At 37.6% G+C, this 20843-nt stretch overlaps 1 protein-coding gene across 5 annotated transcripts in view; it reads left to right on the forward strand.

The window, feature by feature from the left end:
• EYS (eyes shut homolog) overlaps positions 1–20843 on the forward strand; it is a 1034174-nt gene that overhangs the window by 185526 nt on the left and 827805 nt on the right. For 4 of the 5 annotated variants that reach the window (XM_080388797.1, XM_080388796.1, XM_080388798.1 and 1 more), the window contains one exon: positions 19288–19353. The exons of the other annotated variant lie outside the window; for it this stretch is intronic. In XM_080388797.1, coding sequence (XP_080244923.1) covers positions 19288–19353 — 66 coding nt within the window. The remainder of the gene's footprint in view (positions 1–19287; positions 19354–20843) is intronic. 5 annotated transcript variants of the gene reach the window in all.

The raw sequence follows: 20843 nt of genomic DNA on the forward strand, positions 1-20843 counted from the left end.
AACTTCTGGTGCTGCAGTTTGTGCCCATTGCCCCATGTCCTGTGACTGGGCACTACTAAAAAGAGCCTGGCCCCATCCTCTTGACACTTACCCTTAAGATATTTGCAGACATTGATTAGATCCCCTCTCAATCTGCTCCAGGCTAAACAGGCCCAGCTCTCTCAGCCTTTCCTCAGAAGGGAGATGCTCCACTTCCCTAACCATCTTTGTAGTCCTTTGCTGGGCCCTCTCCAGTAGTTCCCTGTCTCTCTTGAATGAAGGAGCCCATGTGGCTTCACCAGGGCAGTGTAGGGGGTGAGGATAACCTCTCTCCACCTGCTGACCACACTCCTCCTGATGCACCCCAGGATCCCATTGGCCTTCTTGACCACCAGGGCACACTGCTGGCTCATGGTCACCTTGCTGTCCACCAGAACTCCCAGGTCCTTCTCTGGCATATTTGACCTGGCATTTTTGACCTTCCAGCAGGTCAAACCCCAGCCTGTACTGATGCGTGGGGTTATTCCTCCCCAGGTGCCAGACCCTACACTTGCGTTTGTTGAACTTCATTAGGTTCCTTTGCACCCAACTCTCCAGCCTGTCCAGGTCTCGCTGAATGACAGCGCAGCCTTCTGGGGTATGAGCCACTCCCAGTTCTGTATCACCAGCAACATGCTGAGGGCACACTCTGTCCCTTCATCCAGGGCATTGATGAATAAGTTGAACAAGACTGGACCCAGTACTGACCCCTGGGGAACATTGCTAGCTGCAGGCTTCCAGCTAGATTCTGTCACTGATCATGACCTTCTGAGCTCTGCCATTAAGCCAGTTCTCAGTTCCACCTCACTGGCCTTTTATCTAACCCACACTTCTAGAGTTTACCTATGAGGATGTTATGGGAGATGGTGTCAAAACCTTGCTGAGGTCAAGGTAGACAACATCCACTGCTCTCTCCTCATCCACCCAGCCATTCATTCCATCTTAGGAGGCTATCAGGTTGGTCTGGCATAAGCATATCTTATATCTTTATTACTAACATTTTCTTTCCTTCAGTCTTCAGGCACCTCTCACAATTGCCGTGACTGAAATGGTATCAGCCAGAAACCACAGTACTTACAGGTACATATAATCAGGACCTGTGTGCTTTTCTTTGTTCATTTTGCTTAAGTATTCCCTGACTCTTTCATCTTGCTTCTTATTTTGCCCTGGTTTCTGGAGCCTGGGGTTCCTGAAAGACGTTCTTTTTAGTAAACATGGAGGAAAAGAGAACATTCAGTACCTCAGACTTTTCCATGTCCACTGTTACCGTCTCACCTGCTCCATTTAGCAGTGGGCCCACATTTGCACTACGCTTCTTTTGTTCACCTATGTACTCATAGAAACCCTTCTTGCTGCCTTTGACATCCCTGGCTAGATTAAATTACATTTGGGTTTTGGCTTTCCTAACTGTGTGTCTGTGTGCTCAGACAGATCCTCTGTATTCCTCCCAGGTTACCTGTCCTTGCTTCTACACATCCCTTTTATGTTAGAGTTTTGCCAGGAGCTTCTTGTTCATCCATGCAGGCCTCCTGGCATTTTTACCTGACTTCCTGCTGATTGGAATGGACCGTTCCTGAATGTGGAAAAAGCGATGTTTGAATATTAACCAACTTTCCTAGGCCTTTCTTCTCTGCAGGGCCTTATCCCATGGGTCTCCTCCAAGCAGATCCTTGAAGAGGCCAGATTCTGCTTTCAGGTTCAGTGTTTTGATTTTGCTTTTTTCCCTCTCCTCTCAGGATCCTGAACTAGATCATTTCATGATCACTGCAGACAACCCTGCCTTCAGCTTTCAAATTCCCAATTCCCAATAAGCCTCTCCTTGTTTGTGAGTATGAGGTCCACCAGAACACCTCCCATCTATATTAACCCCTCTGTGACTTGGGTCAGGAAGTTGCCATTAATGCTCCCCAAGAATCTCTTGGATTGCTCCTGCCTTGCTATGTTGTTCCTCCAGCAGATATCAGGCTGGTTGAAGTTCCTCATGAGGACAAGGTCCTGTGAATAAGACTGCTTCTAGCCATCTGGAGAAGACACCATCCAATTGCTCTTCCTGATCAGGCAGTCTATAGCATACATACATTGTAGTCACCCATACCACTTTGCTCCATCATTCTCACCCATAAGCTCTGACTCAGCTCATCATCCATACCCAGATGGAGCTCCATGCATTCCAGCTGTTTTCTCACACAAAAGCAACTCATCCTTTTCTTCCCTGTGCTTCCTAAAAAGCCTATTTTCTTCCATTGAAGCACTTGTTATATGAGCCACCCCACCAAGTCTCTGTGATGCCAAAAAGATCATGGCCTTACAACAGCACACAGATCTCCAGTTCCTCATGTTATTCCCCATGCTGTGTGCATTCATCCGCAGGAACTTCAGAGAAACCCACCACCATGCTGATTTCCCCCAAAAGATCTGTTGTTTTTTTCCATAGTAGCGCTTTTTAGGTACTTCCCAGATTTGGTGCAAATGCTGGAGGTGATCCTGCTTAGGCCATGTTTTGCTGGTTTTGTGTACCCTTTCAGGCACATCATTTCAGGCACTTGTCAACCTTGTCCATCACTCCCTCACAGGGCTGCTAGGAACTTTTTACCTCCCCCATTTGTTTCTAGTTTAAAGCCCTCCTTACCAAGTCAGCCATCCATTCAAATGGATCCCATCTCTCCCAAAATGTAGCTTGATTATTGTTATAAAAGTGAAGACACAACACAGTGTTTTCAAGAAGGTGTGGGACTGCAGTTCAAGAAGTCCTTTTAGTTTGTGTATACCTGTGAAGGAACTCTAACCTGTACATATCAACAGAAGGTGATTAGCTGGCTGCATTTGTGGCAACTAAACAACTAGTAAAAGAACTGCTCATTGTGCCTTGATTTTTTATTTAGTTTAGAACCTCCAGTGCAAATTTGTGCCACCAAATATCATTACTTTTTCATTATAATGTGCTCCTGTTAAATACCATGTAGTGTTATCAGTTCAGCTCATTCAATACCATTCTCATACAAGTCCTCAATGAAAACTAATTGAAAAAAGTAAGCCTGGAAGGGTAATTAAAATGATTGGAAAGAAAAATACTGAAAAAGAAGACTAAATTATACAACAGAGAAAACGGTTATAGATATGCTGTAGAGGAAACCAAGGATTATCTAAGAACTTCTTGATGTAGAATAAACTGATTATTTAAGAATTTATTAATTTTTTAAAAAGAAGCAAAAAATAAATACAGAACCTCAGTTAAAATATAAAAGAAAGAAATTAATAGTAACAGAAGGTTAACATGATAATCTAGTTGCTATGGTAACCTTAGGAAGTAAAAGACAATGGTGTCACTGTTGAATTGTACACAGTAGTGAAATAAATAAGTATTCCCTGGCAGGAGAAACTCTGTATCATATCCATAAGTTGTAATGAGGTTAGTTATCTCTTTAAAAGCCTTCACTGAAAACTACCTATTATTTACTATATGTCAAAGAAAGTAAGATACCAGCAGCACAGATGATAACGGTAAATATTTTCTTAAAGTGAACATGTGTTACTACAATTGGCTTCATCCCCACAAATTAATTTTGAGCTGGCTTTCTTAACATAGTATGTCAGACTTACAAAACTGACCTTAAATCACACCATCAACGTTCAAGTGGAAATGGTAGTAGTCATATCTGCTTAGTTAATTTTATGGCAGCATATATGTTACTACACTTTTCCAGAAGAAGTAAAAAAAAAAAAACAACCACAAACCACTTTAAAAAGAAAACTGGTACTAGTCCCCCAGTAGTTTGTTCCACAAAAATTACAGTTTGGTTTACATTTTGCTGCTACAACTCATGTAAATTTTACTTATTCTGAATAAAATAAGCCTTTTTCTTCCCTTCCATGCTCCACACCCCTGCCCCCCCCCCCCCCCCCAAGTTCTGCAGTGACAGACTTCCAGACTTCCATCAGAATATTCTAAATCTCAAACTGTTTCCTGCATTTCTTTAGACAGATGGGCTTTCCAGGAGTGTTTTTACAGAGCCACTACTAATTCGAAATGGGAAGAAATTGTTTTGTGGCTTCTTCATGAGACATTAGTCTCATTTATTTAGCCATTGTAATTTGTAGCCATAGTAATGTATGTTACTACTTTGGAGCCAGTTACTGTGATAAAGGACATAAAAATATTTTGTAATTTTCACTGCAGTCAGTTTGAGTGGTGTATTTTGTCCATACAGTTTGAATTAGCTTTTGCTTGGAGGTCTTGGTAATATCAGCATGGGTTCTCTGACTCAGCAGGTCACCCTTAGCCTTTAGTGTTCGATATTGTGAAGGTACTGCTACCACTCCACTGCAGGTTTATCTTGAGCATATCCATGTAATGTTTCATCAGCCTGTTTTTTCAGGCATTTATGCATATATTATCTGGCCAGTGAGAACAGGTTTGAGCAATCTATTATCTGATATATAGATGCCTCGACCAGCACATTGGTGCTTAAAGAAGCATACAGCTGTGCTGCTGATCTCAGTATTCAAAACTACATTCTATCACTTCATATCAGCAAAATCATTCATACGGCCTCATGTGGAAAGTATTGAGATGTTTCCTTTGATGACTGCAAGTTTCTTAACTTTGGCATGTTACATAATACTGGTTATGAAAAATGAACAGAATATATTTTTATTCAAAGTAATTTTTTTCTCTTTAATACAGAGATGAGGTTTTAATCTCCCAAAACAGAACTTGAATTCATCTGTATTGTCGTCCATGTATATTTTATCAGCTATATTGTCAACCTGGATAAATTCTCCCCCAGATTTTTCAATTACACACTGGGAGCACAAAGATCTAATTGACTTTTTAGCATCTTCTAGCTTTTCAGTGTTGTCAAACTGGATGAGGACCTTAATTTCCTTTATGTTGATGTGCAGTCTTTATCACTTGTTCTTGTGATAAGAAGAGTTGATGATCCTAATATGTGCATAATCATTAGCAAACAACAGCCTACAGTACAGCATTTATATAAATATTTATTTAGCACAAAATCTTTCTCGTGTACATGCTGGTAAATACAGATTCCTTTACACCAACTACCTACCTACAGTTTATACTACGGAGCAAGCTATTGTAACTTTTTTGTCGCTGAAAAACTTAAGCAGTACACTTTAAACAAGGACACGTGCCCTTACCCATTCTAAAGTAAAATAAATATATTTGAAAACTTGTCTGAATAATGAATTTTTTCCTGAAGCTTTGAGTGAATGTGAGAGCTGATAGCTCGATAGTACTAAAAATTTTGGATTGACTACACAATATTTTTGTTAAATGTCCTTTATTACACAAGTCGTATCAGCTTGATCAGTATCATGGTTTAACCCCAGTAGGCAGCAAAGCACCACATAGCTGCTAGCTCACTCCAGACTCGTGGATAAGGGGAGAGAATCAGAACAGTAAAAGTAAGAAAACTCATGGGTAAAGGTAAAGACAGTTAAACAGGCAAAACCAAAAGCTATCCACACAAGCAAAGCAAAATAAGGAATTAATTCACCACTTCTCACCAGCAGCAGGTGTTCAGCCATCTCCAGGAAAGCAGGGCTCCATCACAGATAATAGTTATGTGGTGTCCTGGTTTTGGCTGGGATAGAGTTAATTTTCTTATTAGTACCTAGTGCAGTTCTGCATTTTGACTTTGGTGTGAGAACAATGTTGACAGCGCACCGATGGTTTTAGTTGGTGCTGGGTAATGTTTATATAAAGTCAAGGTTTTTTCAGTTTCTTGGGCCCTGCCAGCGGGAGGCTGGAGGGGCACGGGAAACTGGGAGGGGACACAGCCAGGACAGGTGACACAAATTAGCTAAAGAGGTATTCCATATCATGGGATGTCATGCTGAGTATATAAACTGGGGCAGGTTGGGGAGTTGGCCAGGGCCTGCCAGTTGCTGCTCAGGGACTGGCTGGGCACTGCTCAGTGGGCGGTGAGCAGCTGTATTGTGTGTCACTTGTTTTCTTTCCTCCTTACCCTTTGGATTTTTTTTCTCTTCCCTTCTCTCCCTCCTTTTCATTATAAGTTCACTACTATTAATAGCATTATTGTTTTTTAATTTATTTCAATTATTAAATTGTTCTTAATCCTTGAGTTTTATATTCCTTTCTAATTCTCTTCCCCATCCCTTGGGGGTGGGGGAGTAAATGAGTGGCTGTGTGGTACTTAGTTACCATCTGGAGTTAAACCACAACACCTGGAAGATGAATTCCATAACTCTGAATGTCCCACTTTTCCCCTTCTTCTCCCACATTTTTGTAGCTGAGCATGACATCATATGATATGGGATATCCCTTTGGTCAGTTGGGATCAGCTGTCCTGTCTGTGTTCCCTCACAGCATTTTGTGCACCCCCAGCCTACTCACTGGTGGGGTGTTGTGAGAAGCGGAAAAGATCCTGAGCCTATGTAAGCACTGCTTAGCAATAATTAAAATATCCTTGGATTATCAACACTGTTTTCATCACAAATCCAGAACTCAGCACCATACCAACTACTACAAAGAAAATTAATGCTAACCCAGCCAAAGCCAGTACAATCAGAAACTGAACAGATTTGCTAGATGTTTATTAGCATCAACACTGTCAACCGTAATTCTCCTTACAATATTTTTATCACTAAGACAATCCATATGGTTTTTATCATGCCTGAGAGGTCAATGTTTATTACTTTTTCATGTGAAAAAATCTTCTTTAAATGAAGTTTTTCAAAAATACAGTCTTTCAGAACAACTATATCTGTGTATTTTAGTGGGAATACCATAAGTTTCTGTTGAATGGTTCTATTGCAGCTGTTCAGTAGTTCTAAGTATCACAATGGTGGTACTGCTACTGTCTGTTTCTTGATGGGTAGCTTAAGTTTCATTTAGCATTTTGTCAGAAATGATAGATGAATGATTTAATGCTATTGAATTGTTCACTTTGCACCAGTGATTCAGGATTTTTCTTCCCTCAGTTGACAGAGTTTGATCATTCCCATTGAAATGTTGTGCAATAGCACCATCATAGGGGCATAAATAATTTAAAGCCACTATAGAGATTTTTGATGTGATACCATTTTGCATTTTGTTGTCATTTATTTTTACCTTCATTAGCATTTTAAATCTTTCATTTATGGTAGGCACCTTCCTTGTTTACCAGTTTTCACATTTTACTCAAGTTTTGTGCCATATTTATACTTTAAGAGTGCTCTGATTAAATTATTTTTAAAAACCCAAAACCAACACATCCCACATTTGCCTTTGACAAAGGAAAGAACCTCCTCTGAGGTAGTGCATGCTGCCTGACTTGCATCTTGACTGACAAAAATCAAGGAAATAAAATAATAAATTCATCCCAGTATCATCTATTCCATTCTTCTTCTCCAATGCAGGATCAGCTATAAATTTAGCATTCCTTAATATATACATATTTCTCTCTCTACCACAAGATAACTACCATATAATTCCTATTCAGTGTCCCTCTTGATTTAGCGTGGGGTTTTTTAACACTTCCTATCAAAAAAAGTATTTTTTTACTGGGAGGTGCTGGTCTGTTATGACACCAGCAAGAAAGGCATTCAGATTTTGTAAAGTCTCATGTTAAATGATACTTCAAAACTATGAGAACTAACAGAATAAATAGAAAATAGTATCGATAATCTTATACCCCCAGAGATTCCAGTAACCCTGAACTGTGCAACATTGAATGGTCCTCCAAGCAGAGTGCAACATTCCATGCTGAACTGGTCCATAGAAAGGCTTACTCCATCTTGGTGATTCAGGCTATCGTAGGATCTTCTTAGAAGGAAAATCTTGAAATCTTTCTTGTACTTGAACATTGCCACCACATTATCCCTAAGACTTTTTTTTTCCTTATGCTGAAATCATGTTCATTCAAATTCTCTTTGTAAACCATGTTCATTAAACATTTGACATTTCTTGTTCTTTAAGCAGGACTTCCCTAATGATTCACTTCCTTTTTTTCCACTGTTTTTTTAAACTAAGCCAGTAATCTGATATAGAATCAGATCAAGTTTTCTTCAACTATTCATGGAAAACAATGTCAAAAGCACTATTAAATTCAACATAAATAGCATTATAGGGCTTTTCCTTTAAAAATCTAGACTGGTGTGACAAGATTTGTAGCTTACAACTCCATGCTGTCTTTTATGTTTGTTATATGTTATGTTTAGTGTATTCCAGGTGCTTGCAAATAGCTTGATTATTTGACATTTTCCACTTGATCTTTTAAAAAGCTAAACAGCATTAAGAATGACTTCCATTAATTTCTTCTTCTCTGCTCTTCTGAGTAATTGAATCTGAATCCTTTAATGTGTTACAATTGGTATTTAAATTGCAGTCATCAGGCATTTTGTGACATATAGCACCCCATAAGCTGGATCATCCAGCAAGCAAACAGCATGATACATAAATAAGTCTGACATCTGAAAATTCTAAATTGCCTTATAGTGGTAACACTAGCAAATTGCTATGCCTAGACTATGTATGAATCTAGAATTTTTGCTTCTCAGCTTGTTAAAGTACTACATTAATGATGACTCCCTGAAACTCAGAAGGGTACTCCTTATGTTCTTCTCTAAAACTATGCTCATCTAGGTCCTTGTCATGATTTAACCCTGGCTGGTAATTAAGTGCCTTACAGCTACTCACTCATGTCCTCCTCAGAGGGATGGGAAGGAGAATTTGAAGGAATGTAAAATTTGAAGGTTGAGATAAGAACAATTTAATAATTGAAATGAAATAAATATTAAAGAACAATAAAAATAATAACAGTTATAATGAAAAGGAGGGAGAAGGGAAGAGAAAAAAAATCCAAAGGGTAAGGAGGAAAGAAAACAAGTGACACACAATACAGCTGCTCACCGCCCACTGAGCAGTGCCCAGCCAGTCCCTGAGCAGCAACTGGCAGGCCCTGGCCAACTCCCCAACCTGCCCCAGTTTATATACTCAGCATGACATCCCATGATATGGAATACCTCTTTGGCTAATTTGTGTCACCTGTCCTGGCTGTGTCCCCTCCCAGTTTTCCGTGCCCCTCCAGCCTCCCGCTGGCAGGGCCCAAGAAACTGAAAAAACCTTGACTTTATATAAACATTACCCAGCACCAACTAAAACCATCGGTGCACTGTCAACATTGTTCTCACACCAAAGTCAAAATGCAGAACTGCACTAGGTACTAATAAGAAAATTAACTCTATCCCAACCAAAACCAGGACAGTCCTTTCTTTAAATAGGTAGTCAAGGGTTTGTCATTTCATGCCATCAATTTCATGACATTACAAAGGTATAGTTTTCTGACCTCCTATATTATTCCATCATAGTGAGTGTACTGCCTCAATAACAGCAAAATAATCAGCTGGGTCCTTGTACCACTATCAGCTGCTTTACCAGTTCATTAGGCAGAGAACTCATTTGTCACATTCTGTTTTCTTCCTCCAGGCTGCCTACCCAGGCAGCTTCAGTGTCTTCCAGTTGAGATTTGGTGGCCAAACATTTCTAAATTCCAGCTGTGACATCTGCATACACCTTTTTCTTTTTTTTTTTTTTTCTTCTCCCCCCCCCCGTGTGAGTTTAAAAAATCAAGAATAAAAGGAATAATGCAGTACTGATTTAGAAAATATATTCAAATTATATGATCATAGCAAGAAAATATTGCATAATTCTGTTGTTTTCTAGTCTGTGGCTGTTAATTATCTATTGACATAGCTAATTGAAAAAAAGTGGGTAGTAAAGTGCAGATTGTTTGTCTCAATATGATCAATTAGCTTAATTTTCTCATGACTGATAGTATAAATTGCATGAACTTTTATAAATCTGTGTTTAAAACCTTTCATGTGTGTCCATTGCTCAGAACTGCAACAGTGCCACATAAAGATAGGGGCAGTTTCTGAGCCTTTAGGACATTAAGTATCACTGTTGCCTTAATTTCTATCCAAAACATAGCAGGCACCTAGGACCTGCTAGAGTGGGTCCAGAGGAGGGCCACAAAAATGACCAAAGTGATGGAACACCTCTCCTGTGAAGAAAGGCTGAGAACGTTGGTGGTGTTCAGCCTGGAGAAGAGAAGACTCCAGAGAGACCTTACTGCAGCCTTTCAATACTTGAAGAGGGCTTACAAGAAAGATGGAGACAGACTTCATACCTGGGCCTATAGTGACGTGACAAGGGATAATAGTTTTAAAATAAAAGAGGGCAGATTCAGACTAGATATAGGGAAGACATTTTTTATGATGAGAGTGGTGAAACACTGAACAGGTTGCCCAGAGAGGTGGTAGGTGCCCCGTCCCTGGAAACATTCAAAATGAGGTTGGACAGGGCTTTGAGCAGCCTGACTGAGTTGAAGATGTCCCTGCTCATTGCAGGGAGCTTATACTAGATGACCTGTAAAAGTCCATTTCCAACCCAAACTATTATATGATTTTACGACTGCAAACTATAAACTATGCAACTATGCCTTAAGAGAAAAGCAGAGGAGAAAACATTTCATAGGTTATAGAAAATACTTTTTTATTTATACAGAAAATATTTCCACTTATGCAAGTAATTTTTGAAACAGTAAGAAATTACTGATTCACATTTTGGTTGTGGTTCTCTAAAAGGATGAAACTCTTTTCTGAGTATTGTTATTTGGCCAGTTATTGCATAGATGAGTATTCTTATATAATTGTAGACTGCACATATTTCCCTGTATTGCATTCTATTTTTCTGAAGTATTTTGAAATACGTATTTCATAGCAGAAAGCTGTCTCAAACATATTTTAATAATTTGATTATAGACTCACATTTGTATCATACTCATTTGTCAGTTTGACCAACATGATTTTATGGATTTATTTTAGCATTCATGTACAAAAAAATTGAAAACCCTAAGTCAAACAGCACTCTGTAAATGAATACACATTTGGAACTGCAAGAAATATGTTTTGAATGGACTGAATTGCATCTGCAAGATAACCATGGCTTTAATGGGTAAGAGGAACAAATGGCTTAAGCTTACATTTATTTTTATACATAAAAAGGTAGCTAAACCACATCTATTTCTGTACTTCTGTACTAAGGCCATTTCTGTACATTGTTAAAGCGTAACTTACAACAAATTAAACTTGATTTAATTATATCCATTTAGTAATCATTATCTTTTTAAAACAACTAAGTTCCTCAGTGCGGTGGTCTCTTATGTCCAGTGATAGTATTAGATCATTGTTATTGTATTTCCGTATGAAGACATTTTCTGAATATTTGTGTTTTAATCACAAGAAAAAATTTTGTGAACCAAACATACAAGCATTCTGCAGTGAGTTTTGTGAAAGTGGTATGATCTTCTCCAGAAATAGTGGGCATAGCTTGGATTTATTAATATTAACTGTGATTGCCCATAACTGTTGCTTCTTATGGCATGGAGTAAATTCTTTCTGACTGATATGCAAGAATTTCTCTAATCATGTATATAGCATGCTGAATTTTTGGGTGAATTTAGAGAAGATCCTAATTCTTGTATCTTCACTGAACATGGGTATAGTAGCATTATGGTGGCAAAAATTAGGTAAACTGATGTCCCTGGTGTATGTTACTTCAGTTAGAAATGAATAAACGTTATTTAGTTTTGTTATCTCAGCTAGCCCACTGAAGACAGGCAGTGAGCACATCAGACTGGGGTAGCTTGAGCCTTAATATGCCATCTGCATGTTATACAAATACAGAATACCAAAATTACGATGCCTATAGCATGGGGCTTCCTTGATGATTAAAGTGGTAGCTATTTAGAGGGCATTTTTTCAACATTTGGATAAAGAGGGAACTCAGTTGCCAAAATCCTGCCACCAACATAGTAGCTTTCATGAGCTCTAGGCTGCAGCCTCTGGTTCCTCTCTACATCCACAAACTGCGTGTTCCATGATTAGACTTGTCACTCCTTTGCGTTGCCCATGAAATATCTGATCACTTTGCTTTGAGGTGTTCCTTTACTGTATTTTGATATAGAATGGAGGTGTACAATCATCATTTGATTTGTCCAAAAGAAATCTATTTCACTGCAGGAATAAATAGCTTAATAAGTACTCAATACAAAAACCCCTACATTTTCACAGTTTCTTGCTGTTACTATTGGCCTTTAAACCAGCAAGTTCTCTTTACTCAATTAATTTTGTAGAAGATCACTTTCTAGGCACCATTTTATCAGCACTTGACAACTAAAGAATGCTTTGCTTATATCAGTAGTATTTTCTGTTGCTATTGCTTTACAAAAAGAAAACATAATCAGAACTGTTCCTGAAACCAGTTTTGTTCAAAATACAGAAAGCCTTAATATACTGTGTTAAACTGTTATACAATATAGAAGCTTGTGTGGATGGCTGTTATTCATCCCTGTAGAGAAATGTCGTGCTATGTGTGGAATATAGGTGTTTTTTTTTAAAAAAAAAATATGGAAATCACTTCAAACACAGAGAAGTTAGAACTGTAAAGCAAATTGTATATGTTTGTTGTTGAGATTGATTCCTTCTAAATATTTTCCTTTTGTTCAATGAATGTTTTTGCAGAAGATAAACTTGTAATAGTTTTATTCTCACAGTATGTTTAGAGTCTGAAAAAAAAAGCAATTCTGTACACATATTTTTTTTTTAATATATTCTACATAAGTAATTTTATGCAATACAGTTAAATTCCTCTTTTTTTAAACAATGTTAAGGGAGGGGGCGATGGGGAATGCTCCTCTTAGTTTTCCTATATTTGATCTTTTCTTGTTGTTTTTATGAACTCACTCCAGAGAATAATTTCTTTAGTTTGCTGCTGGCATCTGTTATTTTTCTCTTGCTTAAGCCCTTGGTGCTTAGTGGTCAACTTATGGTAGTTTGTTCAAATGTAAAGCCACAGTGTACACGAGCAGTAATTTGAAATTCCTTTTGACACTAAGCATGGCTACAGGAGCATATCAAACTATAGTCAAGAGAATTGCATTGCTTCTTCACCTCCTTTTGTTGCTATGACTTATTTCTTCCCTCTGGCTTTCAACTTTTTCCCAAGTTAATGGGTTCTCAACTCTGAGACACCTGATGTCTTGTCATTGATCATGGTGAAGTTAACAGATAGTACAACTTTCAGCTCTGTCTTGACTTTAACTTTTTCCAAATAGTAATGAATCGAGGTCATGAAAATACAGGATAGTGTATTTGAAAGCAAATACTCTTTTCTATTTATATCAGATGGTGTTTAAGAAAATATTTTTACATTGTGTTAAAAGAACATTAGCCTGATTTAAGCTTATGTGTTAAAAAAACTAATCGCACATACAGTTTGGAAGATCAGCATTTCCTATAAGTAAATTTGAATGAAAGTGATTAAGTTTATTATTTCTAGAAATGCAGGGTGTTAAAAAAGCACTGTATAATTAAAAAATATAATAAATTCAGGTCTTTTACCATGCCATTTCAATTTAGAATTCTCATGTTTTGTTCCATTGTTATGTGGACTACTTATGGGTCTCTATATTCATAATTATACATTTCATTTATGTACAGTAGTTCAGAACAGGAGATCCAAATAAATAAGCTTAAATAGTTTGCACATTACTTTTAACCTATGGTTCATTTGGAATCTATCCTGGATATTGGTGGTCTTGCCTTTAAAACAGGCAGAAAGCTTAATGCAGAGCAGAGAATGATTGTTGATTGATCATTTAGTTTACTTTCCAGAATAACTCTTCTAATTCTGAACAAGTCATTAACACAAGAGATCTCTCATCATTCTTCACAGAGAGGTAGTTGGACCCTGGGAGTTTTGACATATTTCAAAGAGCTCAGTTCTTGTTTTCATTTTGGCTCACAATGATTTATAAATAAAATACACCAGTGTTCTAAGAATGCAAATCCCTTGAAAACCTTCCAGTACGCTCACTATAATCACACAAACGCAACTATAGCTTATGTGCATTGAAACTAGAGTCCAATAACTAAAAGATATAAGGTATATTTGCGTTAGAAGAAATGTTTCAAAATTGTATATACCTAATAAAAAAGTCAAAAGATCACCATATTTTCAATATTCGTAAGTATAGTCCTCCAATCACAATTATATGCCTCCAAATGCATGAATAGACTGTAGCATTCTCTATACTTCATAGCTGGACTGCATCAGTAACTATACCACTTTTACAGCTTTGCTTAATGGAATCTCTTAAATTCTGCCTCTGTATACAAATGCACACACACATCTCTTACAGGCCTAAGAGATTTAGTGACATTAAGATTGAAAAACGTTTTCCATATGCTAGTTAATAGTAATAGTAACAGTAAACATATATCATCATTCAAATTTAGCAGTATTTTAAGAACTTTTGCAGGAATATTCAAAATGTTTCATGATACTATGCAATAAGACAATAAATGAAGAAGAATGTAAGACTGTACAGCCACAGACCAGGTGGAAGAGAGAGAGGACTACAAATGAGTCAGAGTTACTGAGACCAGCATCATCATTTTAAAATAACAAAAATAAGAAGTATGGAAAAATGGCACCCATCCATCAGAGCACTTAAAAATGTAGGTACTGAAAAGAATCATTATTGTTTGTTGTTTTCAGATGATATGTTCCTTTTAAAAAAAGAAAACACAAAAGCAGATTGCTTCTTCCCTAGTGCACAACGGAGCAGACCTAGGGGAGAGGCCTCCATATGGTAGTGTAGCAAACAGGAGAAAAAAGAGACTGCAGCTTATGTAGAAGACTACTTGGAGAGGAAGAAACATCAGACAGACAGGAGTCAGTGGTGTTGGAAAGAATTTCCTTCTGTTTAAAAAACTAATTGTTCTATCTCATACTCTAATAAAATCTAGCCGTTTCCATTTTTTTAAAAAAAAAATGTAAACACCTTTCCAGTATTATTTAGAAACTCACAGTAAAGCAGATATCCTCCTCAAAGTTGTGACTGACTTGGTGACCTGTTCCAGTATATTTATATCCCACTCAGTAAAATAGAACTTAAATACGTGTCTGTGTACTTTGAATAAAATTTAATCCCTTGCTAAATCAATTCCAAAGACAATTTAAAAAAAAATTCCAACTGACTAATATCTCCTTCAACTTATAATTTAATTCAAGCAGATGGTTTTTCATTTCTTTGAGGAAATCTGAAGGAAATATAGATTTCAGCAAAGCCAAAACCAGCTACACCAAAACCAGAACAAATTTGGTAGGAAAAAAACAAAACAAAACAAATCAAAACAAACCAAAAAAAACCCACAAAACTGTCAATTGTAGTATTTTAAAAACTGAATTTACTTCAAGAGGCAATCATGTGATTTGTTCTTGAGGTCAAATTACCCCCAAAAGTTACTGACACATTCTAATATTACTTAAAAACAAATAAATTTGTAGATGTGCAGTGTGACTGAACTTGGCAAAATTTGAACAGTATAACAATAACTACTGGAAAAAGTACTTAGTGGAACAGTGAAAAAAGAATATGGGAAGTAAGCTTTCAGTCACATTACAGCACAGTTCTACATAATACTTCACATGGTTGTTGTGGGTTAAACCCAGTTGGGCAACTAAGCACCACACAGCCACTTGCTCACTCCCCCCTGGAGAGATGGGGGAGAGTATTGGAAAAAATAAAAGTGAAAAAACTCATGGATTGAGATTAAGACATTTTAATAGGGAAAGCAAAAGCCACGCACACAAGCAAAGCAAAACAAGGAATTCATTCACCACTTCCCACGGGCAGGCAGGTGTTCAGCCATCCCCAGGAAAGCAGGGCTTCATCACGCATAACAGTTACTCGGGAAGACAAACACCATAACTTTGAATGTCCCACCTTCCTCCTTCTTCTCCCACCTTTTTGTTGCTGAGCATGACATCACATGACATGAGATATCCTTTGGTCAGTTGGGGTCAGCTGTCCTGGTTCTGTTAATTCCCAACTTTTTGTGCCCCCTCAGTCTACTCACTGGCAGGCCATTGTGAGAAACAGAAAAGGCAGTTGACACTGTGAGAGCGCTGCTCAGCAATAACTCAAACATTCATGTGTTATCAACATTGTTTCCAGTACAGATCCAAATCATAGCCTCATACAAGTTACTATGAAGAAAATTAACTCTATCTCAGCCAAAACCAGTATAAAAAATAATCAGTATATTTATAAGTGTGTAAATATCAAGGATATGAAGAGGGAACAGAAGGCAGAATGTGAAAATAGGGCAGAATGAAGGGAAAGGATTGAAACCCCTAACTTTAGGGTTTATTGAATCAGGTGGGCTTTGAGGATTCATGAAACTTTGCAAGGTTCTTTACCTTTTATTTTGTAAATCGGTGCTCTGAATAAAATGACCACAGAACATTTTTCCATAGCAGAATGAGTAAAATCAACAAGATACATATTTGGATAGCAAGGCAATAGGCTGATATGTAATCTGAAGTGCTTTCTAAAGTGGGTCTCAGAAGTCCTTCAGTGTATATATATATATATATGTATATATATACATACACCAGATTGCCTTTTCCTTTGCCTGTTAGAGGGTAAATATGGTCCTGATTAGCTGGCTGGCAGTATTTTGCACCTGCAAGAGAGTGTAATGCTTGTGTAGTACACTGAATATGTGATTTTTGCTATTAACAGTAGAAGGCTTCAGGCTGTGGGCTGACCCAGCAATGCAGGGGCTCAGCCTCAACTTGGCCTGAGCTTGGTTTCGCAACTGCTGCTTTCCCTGCTCCAGCTTTAGCTTTGGCAATGGCCCCTCTGAGGACAGGGGAATACCACCCATCCTATCTCCTGCAGTCAGTGCAAGAGAAAAAATAGCATTTCATGTGTGTGGGCCTGGGGAGCCTGGGGACCAAGGCTTCAGCCACCAGCTTGGGAGAAGGAAGTGGTCTGCGGTTAGACAATATATTAAAAAAAACTCCAAAAACATACACAAACAAACCCCCTAGACTTTAGACAGAGGAGAAAGAAACCCCTTCCATGAACATCATACTTTTCAACAGGAAGATATCAAGAAGTCTATAAATCTTATACCTAAGTCTTGAACATTCACCCCCTTCTCATTAAGAAAGACAGAAACTATGAACATTGTGCTCCAGAGAGATACTGGAAGGGTGAAAACAGCACCAAAGAAAGGGCATATTAGTAAACTTTATTCTATAGTATTTAGGGCTTCTATGTGGTTCTATATTAAGTAGAGAGTAGGGACTATTAAGCGGTTAAATCATTAGTTGAATTAAAGTTTCTTTTTGCCCATAATATTTTGTGCATAGTATGTAGCTCTCAGTTTCTACCAAATTCATAACACAGGTAAGCAGAAGTGATTTTTCTCCAGTCAAAACTGGCACTGTATTGATTTCTGTGCCCCCTATGCCATTTTATCATGTCCTGTAGTTCTTGATCTAGTTAAATACATCCTACCGTTCCCATTTTATATCATCACAATCCAGCCTCAGACTAAAGACCAACAGAAGGGTAACACTGGTTGTTAAATAGCAAGTGAGACAAGAAGGTAATTGCTGAGCAGTGCTTACGTATAGAATCAAGAGCTTTTCCGATCCTTCTCCCCAGCAAGTAGGCTGGGGGTGCACAAAAAGCTGGGAGGAGACACAGGCAGGACAGCTGATCATGACTGAAAAAAGTGTTATTCCATACCATATGACATCACACTCAACAGTAAAACTGGGTGAAGGTTGGCCAGGGGGATGCATGATCAGGGACTGGCTGCGCATCAGTGGGTTGGTGGTCAGCAATTGTTTTCATTTCCATTGCTTGTCTTTCTTGGGTTTTATGTATCTCTGTTATTTTATTTTCATTAAAAATTATTATTATTATTACTACTACTACTACTGTTATTATTTTTATTATTAGTGGTGGTGGTGCTGGTGGGAGTAGGAGTAGGAGTAGGAGTAGGAGTAGGAGTAGGAGTAGGAGTAGGAGTATTTTATTTCATTTATTGAATGGTTCTTATCTCAACCCATGAGTTTTCTCACTTTTACCCTTCCAATTCTTTTCCTCCCATGCAGCTGCAAGGGGAAGTGAGCAAACAGCTGTGCGGTAATTAGTTGCTGGCTGAGGTTAAACCATTACCATAGGTTATTGAGAAGATGGAGTCAGGCTTGCTACAGTGGTGCTTAGTGGGAGAATGAGAGACAACAGATCGAAACAAGAGAGAGTCAGACTGGGTATTAGGAAAATCTTTTTCACTGTGTGGGCAGTCAAGGACTGGAACAGGTTTCCCAAAGAGATTTGAGTCTCCATCTTTGCTGGTTTAGAAGACTAAACTAGATAAAACCCTAACTAGCCTGGTCTGACCACATTGCTTTGAGCAGGAGGTTGGACTACAGACTTCCTGATGTCCCTGCCCTTACTCCCTGTCGTAACATCTGTGAAATAATCTTAAACTAAGTGTGAATAACAATATTTAGAACCGCTTCTAATTTCAAATTAGAAATAACCCCGGAAGTAAAATACATACCAAGTCTATGTCATTAAAAGCAACCTGTAGTTTATATAAGGTAACAGTGTTTTTACAGGGATATTTTTAATTTTTTTTCATTTTCCATGTAATTTATTAGTCCAGAGAAAGAAAAAGCGAAGTCTGACTCTGGACAATGGACACCAGGACAGGATCCTCATCCTTACCTGTGAAAGAGATACAATTCTTGAACATATGCATTTCATTGTTGCTTTATGACTTCCCTAACCTCTGGACAACAAAGGCATATTAACTCACATCTTACGCTTAATTTCTCTTGCTCAGAAATATGTAAATAGGGAATCTATACTTTTTCCTAATAGAGTTCTAAAAGTAAACACACTTGCAGGGTTAGGTACTTTAAATAATAACAGATAACAGGGTTTTTACATTTGCATATAAATAAATTATGTCTTTTCACAGTTTGGGAGCTTTATTGAGAAAACACAGCCCATGCATTATAGTGGAGTATGGTCCTGAAAGCAGGTGAAAGCTTCAGGTACCTGTGCTGTTGGTCTTGTAATGCCTCTACACTGTTCTCAAAGCAAAATTTGTCATCCTATCAAAGATCTGCTATTTAATATTTCAGTACTTTCCAGAAAGCAGCCTTCACTTGACTTGTGTTCACACTCTAAGGGGTAGCTCAACTACAAATCTCTCCTCCATACTTCATAATGCCTTCGGATCCATACCTACCCAAAGGCAATATTCAAGCAATTTGGTCACTAGGTGACTAATGTTTGAGTTCAGGTATGAGGTTATATTCTGGTAACACAGTGTACCCTTCACTCACTGTTACCTTTGTTCCAGTCTTCCACTGCTTGACTCGAATCAGTAGAAAGAAAGAAAATAGCTTTAGCATCTACATGCAAGAAGGTAAGAGAAGAGCTTTCTAAAACTATTTAATAAGCATGTCTGACAAAAGAATATCTCTGTGTCAGGCAATCAATTCAAAATTGTGCGAATAGTAATTATATTTTTATAATTAATTACAATGCAAAGGACTATAGGACTTACAGACTGTAAGATTATCATATTATTTATTGCAGGGTCTGGAAATCAATGGCGTGACACAACGTGTCTTGAAAGTAGCTGGCTGTTTATTGACATCATACCAAGTGTCAACAGAACAAAATACCTAACCAACTTAATTAATGAATGGAAGTCAAACACTAGAAAACATGAAAAATGTGTGTTGTTACTTTTTTCCTTTGCATAGGTAATGACTATACACATTTCAGATTTAGTAAGACTCATTTACTTGTTTTAGGGAATTTGCAACAAAGCAGAATTTTACAAATGACATCACTAGTTCCAGGAGGATTACAAACCAGTGTATAGAATCAATATTGCTGCAAACACTTCAGAAAAATAATGCCTGTCTTCTTTTAAAGGGAAATCCACTCTGAAAATCCATGATATAAGACTTTAAAAAAAAAAAGACAAAAGCCAAATTTATCTTACAAGGAGATGATGTCAACCTGTGATTTATGATGAAAAGTCACTATTTCAAAAGCTTTTCAAAGCTTTCAGAAAGCTTTGAGAATTCCTTTGTTCGTTTTGCTAATAGATTTAAATCCTTTTTAAATGAATTTATGTCCAAAAACTTCTTATTTGGTTAACTGTTCAAAAAAAATACCAATAAAAGCAAACTTAGATCTTTTAAGTTTAGAGTATTTTCAAAATGAATAGAGATTACAAATGAGAATATAAATACTGTATAGGAAAAATGAAAAGGTTACTTCAACCACTGTCTATTTTCTATTTTCATTTATTAGTTAGTGTATGTGCAAATGAAATCCCTAAATGTGTAAGTACGAATATATCATATTTGAAGCTGCTTTTCTTCCAAGATGCAGGACAGCATTTCATTGGCTTTTTTCCACACAGTAATCAGTCATTTCCAAACATGTTTTACCATCTTGACAGTAAAACTAACAGAGTAAAAAAGATTACTTTGTCACCCAGCTTTTGCTGCTTGCTGCAAAGTGAATGCTTCTGAAGATAAATCTGTGGTAAAACTATATTATCTGATTAGCTTTAATCCATTAATTTGGCAAACTTTCAGATATTTTTTGCTGACAGGTTGCATGTCATCATCAGCATCATCTGCCTAAAGTTTGGTATCTAACCTGAAATACTTGTTTAGTTTGCCCTGCATAGTTAGAAGAAAAAATACTATCTCAGGAACAATTCATTACATCTATCCCAGACACCTTTCTCAGATGGAATGAAACACCTAGAGGTGTCCAGTTTAAACTGGTCATATAAACACTGGGTTGGAGTGAACATCTAGTTTATATATGGCCCAAATTAGGTTGTATGAACTTGCATTTTATATAGTACAGAGCACAGTCATCCCAAAT

The sequence above is a fragment of the Falco punctatus genome (assembly GCF_963210335.1).
Source record: "Falco punctatus genome assembly, chromosome: 5".
Lineage (NCBI taxonomy): Eukaryota > Metazoa > Chordata > Aves > Falconiformes > Falconidae > Falco > Falco punctatus.